Consider the following 9,167-nt stretch of genomic DNA (forward strand, 5'->3'; position numbering starts at 1 on the left):
AAAGCAGTGAAGCTGAGAAGCTGAGGTGTTGTATCAAAGGCAAAAGATCAGTATATCTGTTGCAGATGCATTTAGGAAGAGCTAAAAAATTATGGTCTGATTTCTTTGGTGGTGGTTGGTCTTGGTTTTTGTGGTTCTTAGTGTATTTTTCACTTAGAACAGAAAAGGTTCCCAAAAGTACTGTTTTATGATACAAGGAAAGACAGGTTATGCAGATAAGAAGTATATCAACTGCTGTACATTTGCAACCTAGTTTTATTAGCTGTCCATTTACTTCATGTGGGTATCCAACTAGTAAAATCTTCATATCTGGTTCCCTTCCCGCTAATAAAACAATCTAATTGTGCTAGTTTAATGCTTACTTTTTAAAAATTGCTTTCTATGTTCATTTCTTGATAATAGTACTTAGTTGGTAATAGCAAGTCTGCTTGGAACGGACACTTACTGTAAAACAGTATGCCAGAATTTTTGTGTGGCCTTGGGCTGTGGGAACCAGAGGATGCATGAATATCCTGCAGTTGTTTTGGTCATGATTATATCGCAGATGGCAGGTTGCCAGTAGCAACTGCAGCAAAAGGTCCAGAGAGTCAGTGTCTTCCTCTGGGTGATAAAATACAGCATTTGCACTTTCTGAACCATCTCAGAGAGGATTTATGGCAGATTTTGGAGGTCTTGAAAAAACAAGAGATGGAAGTGGATAAGCTTGCAGGTTGTGTGCCAACCTGTCCTTCTGTTGGCTCCTCCAGTCTTGGCACAACTGACGCTTTTTTTGCCCTTCTTTCTAGAACATTTAAAAGAGAAGCTGGAGGAATACATGGTCCGTTTTGCCAAAGTGAGGATTGTACGCACCAAGAAACGAGAAGGGCTCATTCGGACCAGACTGTTAGGAGCCTCGCTTGCTAGAGGAGAAGTCTTGACATTTCTGGATTCCCATTGCGAAGTCAACGTGAATTGGCTGCCTCCCCTGCTTAGTAAGTGTCTGAGTTTTCATCAGCCATTAAAAGTAGAGCATATAGCACAGTTTAAGCAATCCAGGCCACAGCTCACCATAAGGACATAAAACGTATAGAGACATTTGGAACTGCACTGCAGTGTCTGAAGAAGCAGTATGAGAGAGAACTCAGAGAAACCTGAGCAGCTCCAATTTATGGGGTTTTTTTTTTGCAACCAAAGAACTAGTGAGACTTAGAAGTGACATTTTGGCCTATCAGAGTTACGTTAGAGTTACATTTTATTGTGTTATTACTACTACTAAATACACTACTAAATCGAGTATTGTGCTATGCCTTTACCATACACCTGAAAACTTTTGTTATGCATTTTTCATACTCCTTCCTAGGCTTTCACATTCCATTAAAATAGCTTTCACTGTAAATGTATCTAGGACTTCAGAGTTAAATCCAATAACAACACATTCACAATAGAAAGCTCAGAGAGAATGATTAGCTATTGACTACTTTGCTGGAATCCAGCTGCACCCAGCAAAGCTCCATTAGTCAAAGAAATGGAAAGAATCAATTGTTGTAGTCTAGGATTTCACTTAGGAAACAATGTCCCCTCTTCTGCTCTCCTGATTACATACAAAGTTTATGAAAATGAGTGCTTTCTGCTAGCAAAGCTAAATAAAATTTCTGAATTTGTTATTAAGGAAATTTATATTAATTACAAGAATACGTCATAAGAGTATGACAGGAAAGTGTTTCATCAGCTAGTGGTTTTTGTTTCTTGAATCTTGTTCCTAGCTTGGTTTGGCCATACAATAAGCCAATAAACATTTACATCCAAGAAGAGGCATTGTTCTGCTAATGAACAATCACTTGAGACCAAAAAACAGAAATATTAACTCTTTTTCTTCAGATCAGTAGAAGGATAATTGCAAAATTCCAAATTTACATTCTTTCTAGCTTCCATATCAATTTATACTCTTTCCATTTGTTACCATGCTGCCCTTAATCACAAGATCAGCATTTTTAGCAGTAACCTTGCTGTCTTCATGTGAAGCCCAAATGGCATAAGGGAGCAGAGAGAAATGTGAGTTTCAATACTCCTTCCACAGGCAGCCCCGACGGAGAGCCATTAAACACCCTGGAGTGCACGTATACAGCTTTCCTTTACCTTCTGATTTTTCTCCGAAGTGCACAGTACATCACTACTAATGTAAAAAAAAAAAAAAAAAAGAAGATTGTCGCTCTTGTCTGATGAAATCTTTTGCTAAGTTGTTGCAGATGAGATTTAACCCTTATGTTTTGCTAGCTTAGACGTGGGAAAATTGCAAATTGCAAAAACAGTTCCTTTTCCTGTTTTCTTGTATAAAACAAAGATACATCTATTTGGGTTTCACCAAATAAATAATGCTAAACAGAATGGTCACAAAGAATTCATAATAGCAACTAGGTTCACAGGGATGTTGCACTGATGATCTCAATCCTCAGCCTTGAGAAAGAAAAGTGAAAAGATGATAGAAGCTCCCTCAGGGACCAAGACCCTGTTCTATCTAACTCTCAACTCTCAAGTGCAACGTCATCTTTCTCAGTCTGCTTTCAGTGGAAATACCCTTAGCAAACCAGATAGAGGATCTGGGGAATATTCTAGTGGAACACAGGAGCCCAGGTTCAATAGGCTTGATTTTGAAGAAAAGAATGAGAGCATTACATGAGGGAGGGCAAATAGAAAATGAACACTCAATGTACGAGCGCCTTATATCCTCTTTCCCCAAAGGGAAGAGGAGATTTTCTCAGAACCATTGGGTAGTTAGGAACTAATAATAGTAAAGCTGATAGATCTAGATAGATAGATATTTGCAGGTGTTTACCTAAAGATTTGTCTTGTGATTCATACAGCACTGGATTTAAATGCATGTTGTTCAAGGAAACCAAAACAGAAGCTGCCCTATTTAACTCTAATTTTCATCCGTTGAGCATAGTGGAAAGTTCTCAAAAAGACCCATTTCAATTCCACGCTGGAGTGAAGATTGCCAGTCTTCACTGAGAAGGGCAATAACTTGTACTGCTCCAGAGTAGTGGCAGTTCTTCTCAAAATCAGTCCTTGCATGATAAAAGACAGAAGGAAAAAGAAAAAATTCACTTAAAGACAGTTCTCAAAGTTATTTAGGCATCTAGCTTACATTTTTAGAATTGACTATCACTTTTTAGACCGTAGGAAGACTGAGTTGCTTAAGTACTTGTAAGATATCAAAATAACTCAGCAATAGGTGTTTTCTGTGGGGAAAAAAATATATATTCATTTCAGTTACGGCCTTTATTTTTTTCTTAAATGGCTGCAAAATGGCTTTTCTTTATTTTTTCTAAGCTTTATTTAGTTTATTTGGTTAGCTTAAATAGCATTCTAAACTGAGATCAGCCACTCCAAGACTGAGATCTCAGGGAGTTTTGCCTGCTGGTCACTGAGCAGGCAGCTGTAGCCTTGTAAAAATGTTGGCAAACACAGCTGGTTGGTATCACTTCTCAGTAGTGTGAAGTCAGCTGAAGGAGAACTGTGATTTGGACTCTAGCTGCTGTAGTTGAGCCCAGCATAGTGCAAGTTGTCATGGGCTTGAAGTAAGAAACAGAGGGGCAAACCAGCTGGAAGATGCAAGCATGTCTTACATTGGGAGAAGTTGAGATAGAGAGCAGTGGGCGGCAAAGGCAGCAGCATGTGCACATCTGTAAAGGTATGATACCAGTACTCTTGGGAAACATAAGCTTGCCCCTACAGCACTTTTATCTGTGTCCTGAATTCATATTAAGGCTACATTTAAGCCTCTGAAGCCTGTATGTAGAATTCATTATTTCAGGCATACTGAAACAAACGCTAAGGCTGAAAGTTTGATTACTTTGTCTTTTGGTGTGCACTGATATGTAATTTAACATCCTACTTTCCTCAAATGTCCAGATTTTGCTGTGGTTCCTCATTGACCAGGCATGTTAGCACCATCCTACTTGCAAAAGACTTGCAGACCTGTAGGGAGAAAGATGGGGTTTGAGTCTGAACACTGCTCAAACAGTTGTATCACTGGCTGTCTTTGCTCGTTTCCAATCCTTCAGCCTATTTAAAGGCAGCAGCTCTTAAAGGGAAAGATGTAAATGCATTATTAGTCTACCTTTGACCCACACCAGCCAAATCAGCCCTGTTTAGTTTCTCACTTCCAGTCTGTTCACAAAGCAAAAATCAGAGATAGATTATCATAAGCCCTGTAACTATTAGAGGACAATCACAGGAAAGAGATTATATAAAAATGACCTTACATGATGATTACAGATAGCACTACATAGTATATCACTGAATGTAATTATATTTGGCAGTTGCAACAGTAATGCAGCCATTATCTCTCAAATGAGTTTCCTAGAATATTGTGAGATCTGCGCTTTAAATTTGTTTCATTGTTCAAGATTTAGGATGTAAATCTTCCAGGTACAGCTATTTCTCACTAGCAGTCAGTGTTGTTTCCCCATTTGGACAGTCTCTTAATAATAACTGAGAATAAATGTAAAAGCTACAGAAGTTTTGCTAAAACATATATACATGAAAATTTTATATATATATGAATATATATATAAAATTTTCATTTCAGTCCTTCATAAACAGGGAAACAAGGTCTACTTTGGTAATAATCATGCTAATATTTCCTGCCTTACTATCTAAGTGTTCATTATACATTCTTCCTCTGATATTTGGGGGCTTTTCTAGGATATTTCCAAGCACTAGTGAAATCTAATCCTTATTAAAAAAAATCACGTAGGCTTAGAAAATGTATTACATTTTGTAGAGAATCTAGGATATCAGTTGGAGAAAAAGCTTTACTACAGTTACAATGTTGAGACCTTGTTTTTTCAAGGTTTCATGGATAATTTTTCTGCTGTTCTTTAATTCTAGTGCAGCTACAAAGTTTTCGTGTACTTCCTCACTTCAAAACATGATTCTTCTGCCTAATTCTTGCAGTTGGCATATCTTCTTTCCTTTTATTTCTTTTCTGGGAAGCTCTAAGGGATTAAGCAATAGGATTCTCCAAAGGCAAACTCAGGCCCACACTGCTTTTATATTAGAGACAGGAATTTGATTTAGTCTCAAAGCTTCATTTTTTTTTAAGTCAACTGAAACTCCCTTCTTTATAAAACAGGTGAGTAAGAATAATGCTCTGAGGCTTTGTCTGTACTGCCAAGAAAGGCACAAAAAGGATGGCAGCCCTGTTTTGTTCCTTGTGTTGGAATTTGCCTTTAATTTTAGCTTTTGATCTCAGAGCTGATGTTCACCAGTGCTACAGAGCAGGGGCTGAATGGTTGCAAAGTCTGAGATTTGCATTTGGGAACACGAATCTCTTTCACAGGAGCTTGCCATACACACTCCCCACAGCTGAAGGAGTATTTTTACATTTTACTTGCTGGCTTGTTGCATAGCTGACAGATTGGGGACAGCTCAGAGTAGCAAAGTGACAGAGATACAGATGACTGGACTCCTGTGGGTCTCAGAGGGATATGCCTCCCTTTAAAGAACTGTAAATGCTTCTAATCATTGCCCAACTGCATTAAGTCTGCTTAGACAAAGGCTTGATACAGATTTGAAAAATGAAATGTTTTGGGGGCCACAGGAAACGAAGCAACCAATCTTCAAACATCAAAAAACCTGTGGGATTCGCTTTGCAGTAATATGACAGATGGCTTGACTAGACATGCCATTTCCTATTTTCTACTTTCATTTTTCAGACCAGATTGCACTAAACCACAAAACCATCGTGTGTCCTATGATCGATGTCATTGACCACAATCATTTTGGCTACGAGGCACAGGCAGGGGATGCCATGCGAGGAGCTTTTGACTGGGAAATGTACTACAAAAGAATCCCGATTCCTCCTGAGCTCCAGAGAGCTGATCCCAGCGACCCCTTTGAGTAAGTAGCAATAAAGGGGAGAGTGGGAAAATGAAGCAAAACGAGCAAAAAAGGCGGCTGCATTAGAAGAAGCCAGGCCCAGGAATTTCCATGCAGGCTGCATCGCAGTAATTAAAGGTAGTAGAAGCAAGCAGCTATGAACTTCAAACCGGTAAAAAGATCAGGGCAACAAGTTGTCAAATTCACAAGCTGTGCTCAGTAACACTTCCTGATCTTTTCTGGCCTGGTGGCTGTGTGAAAAAGAAACAGACACATAGTTAAGAGAAAGTGTTGGCATTGGGAAAGCAAAGAATGTGACTACAGTAATTCTCTCTACTCTGCAGAGTGCTTTCTGAACAAATTTTAGTTTTCTTTGCTGAGAATTGCTATGGTACATGCATTAATCACTGTGTCCACATTTGTGGCAGCAAATGCTTTGCTTATGATTGGTGATATTGCTATTGTATGTGTTTTGCTGTAATTTTAACACAGGACTGTCAAACCTGAACAGTGTCAAGCTGATTTGTATATAATTCTTGATAAGACAGTCTCTAATACCAATATTACATAGACCCGCTCATTCAAAGGAATGACTGTCTACTCTTCATAAAATTGTATTTTTTTTTTAAATTTTTTTTCTTTTTATTCTCATGTAAGGTTCAGCTGGGGTCAATCCTCACCAGCAAAGAGAGGTCAGGCAGCCAGACATGGTTCAATGTGACAGAGACTCCAGGTCTCTTGTTCAGCGGCATCTCAGCAGGGCTGGCAGGCAGACTTGCTGTGATTCTCATTCCTGTCTGAAGTGCCACACTGCAGATTTTGACAGTGTATAAAGTCAGCATTTTCCCCTCCCCAACACAAAACCTGGAAGCAATAGCAACAGAAAATCAGTGTCTCTGGCCCAGACTCTGCACTATTTGAAATGAAATGATGTGATTCTTGCAGAGCATGACCCTTGTATCCAGGGATTGACCAGTGTGTTGAGAAGAAGTAGGTAATTGCAGCATTCTGTGGCTTATTTTCATTGTTTTCCTTGTTACTTTTTACCTAGCAGTCCCCCATCCAGGCACATCAGTCTTCATCTTGCATTGGTTTAAGTGCTGATAAAGTACTTTTCTTCTCCTGGCAGTGTGACAGCTCTTCAACATAGATGCAGCAAATGCAATCACAGAATGATTCAGAGCTGCTAGATGCCCCACTGCTCTTCCACAGGTTTTCCTGGTCCTCTGACCAGCTGTGATTTCTTGCTGCTTACTGAAAGTCACCTCCTACATTCTATAATTTTGTTCAGCATTTGAAGTTTGTGTATAAGTAAAACTCAGCTGTTGCAGCTAGAGTTGTTTATCAGCAGTTTCACATGCTTACAGTTTGTCATATTCATCTCTCAAAAATGAGAGGGCTGAAGAGGAGATCCTTGAAAGAAGCTTTATAGAGCAGACAAGACTTCACATGCACTGCAGAACAGATGAGGCAATTTTGCATGAACTGTTGTTACCAGCATGGAAGCAGTCAGTGCCCACCTGGTCCTGCCTCCATATGTAACACACAAAGATAATGGCTTCACAAAGAATATGTGATGTGTAAATCTCTTGTAATTTGAATCACTGCCTCCCCAGAAAAGCACATCTTCCTAATTTCTAAATAAATCAAGGATTGCCTTCCTTTGTTTTCCCTATCACAGAATCCACCTCAGAGGGTACAGGGTGAAAAGCAGTCATGCACAGGGACCCTTTGTGCCCACCCCACATGTGGGAACAGGATTGAAGACCAGCTGAGCTAGGACAATCTGTTTGCTCAGATGTACCCATTGCCAAGAATGGCAAGGGTAGAAGTGTTTTTAATGATCAATATTTTTGCTTAGTTAAGAAATTGTTTTCTAATTGAAAGTCAGTACTACTTTTCTCCTAGGGCCTTCTCTGTTGACACCTCGAGCTTTTAATACTTTCCTTACGACAGATAACATAAATATTCCAGAACTCACGTTTAAATATCAGTAACTTAATTGACTGAGGCAGCTTATACAGAATTAAAGAGGCAGAACTGTTTTCCTTTAGGTGCATACTCTAAAGCTAGAAATGGCTTCAGCAATAATTATTGTATTACTATTTTGTAAGCAGTAGGGGTGTATGTATATATATTTAATTTAAATATTATCCTATTGGTATTCTAGTAGCTCTGTTTCTTGCTAACAGCATCAGACCTTAGTTGATCCTTAATGAAGTGGAAAATTGCCAAAGTTTTTAGTAAAACACCAGCAAATAGTGGCTATGAGATCCAAAATCTGTGCAGCTCAGTTTTTCCCCTCACTTGAAATGCCAGCTTATGTTCAGCAGAAAAGGTCACGTCAGCCTTAATGTACATAAAAACAGATCAAACTGCAGGAGACCCAAAATTAGTCATTGCATCATCTCTATGATGTATTTTCTTTCCATCTGCATATGATCAATATACTGCTCTAGTAGACTTCAGCAATGTTTGCAATTGGCCCTACAAACTGAAGTGTGTTCATGTAGGTTTTGCTGTGACAGTAGCATGGAACTGACTGAATTCCAATACTAGCTGAGGTAGCATTTCTGGAATTAATTTTTTTCCTTTAAATATATGTATCTTTTTCTATCCAGAGTCTGAACTCTTTGTTGATCTTCCTTTGTTCTATGCCATGGAAGCAATGGACATTTTGTATAGTATTCAACTGACTTGTTGCACTTACAGCCCGTCACAGTTGACTGTAGTGATTTTTTCTCTTTTGATGCACGTACAGGTCTACAATACATTCTGAAGGGGACTTCATGTTTCTCTCTGATGTATTTAGGGCTGAATATCAGGCACAGAGCAAATTGATTCTGCTGTATTGTGGGAAGCAGTCTTTGTAAGATAAATGTGAAATCACCACCATGCCATGATGATGCTCAGTGACTTGATCCCAGGGTCCCTGATTGTTCAGCAAAACTTGAGATAACTTGTAAAATGTTCTTCTGGTCTATAAATTGGGAGCAACAGAGATGTTTACCTCCTTTGTGGCAAAGTTCATCATGGCTTGTATCTTTCATTGACTTGTTTCTCTACCACGCTAGAGATTGTGGCATAGCTCACAAGCTCTGGTGTTGCTGTTTGTCTTTCTGTGATGTAAAACATGCACTGTCCTCTGGAGGAGTTTTCCCAACCCAAGCAGTTGCCACTTAAAATAATAGGGTAACCTTGTTACCATTATGGACTGTGATATAGAGCTTGTTAGTGTATATGATCTACTAGCCTGTCTGGGCTAAAAGCTCTGTGAAAGTTTAAAGTAGGACTTTGCTCAAGCA

General features: G+C 39.1%; 1 protein-coding gene across 1 annotated transcript; it reads left to right on the forward strand.

The window, feature by feature from the left end:
* Positions 1–789: 789 nt before the first annotated feature.
* LOC104910689 (polypeptide N-acetylgalactosaminyltransferase-like 6) lies at positions 790–6,144 on the forward strand. The gene is made up of 2 exons (XM_031553309.1): positions 790–971; positions 5,700–6,144. Exons 1-2 carry the CDS (start codon positions 815–817, stop codon positions 5,885–5,887), a joined length of 345 nt encoding a protein of 114 aa, XP_031409169.1. The 5' UTR covers positions 790–814; the 3' UTR covers positions 5,888–6,144.
* Positions 6,145–9,167: the final 3,023 nt, after the last annotated feature.

This window comes from Meleagris gallopavo, chromosome 4 (assembly GCF_000146605.3).
Source record: "Meleagris gallopavo isolate NT-WF06-2002-E0010 breed Aviagen turkey brand Nicholas breeding stock chromosome 4, Turkey_5.1, whole genome shotgun sequence".
In the NCBI taxonomy this organism is placed as follows: domain Eukaryota; kingdom Metazoa; phylum Chordata; class Aves; order Galliformes; family Phasianidae; genus Meleagris; species Meleagris gallopavo.

What these genes read in the sequence shown, in the direction of transcription:
- LOC104910689 (XM_031553309.1), top strand. Translation starts at nt 815, where the DNA reads ATGGTCCGTTTTGCCAAAGTGAGGATTGTACGCACCAAGAAACGAGAA. An exon ending in TTGGCTGCCTCCCCTGCTTA is followed by an intron (nt 972 to 5,699) that starts GTAAGTGTCTGA and finishes TTCATTTTTCAG; the next exon opens with ACCAGATTGCACTAAACCAC.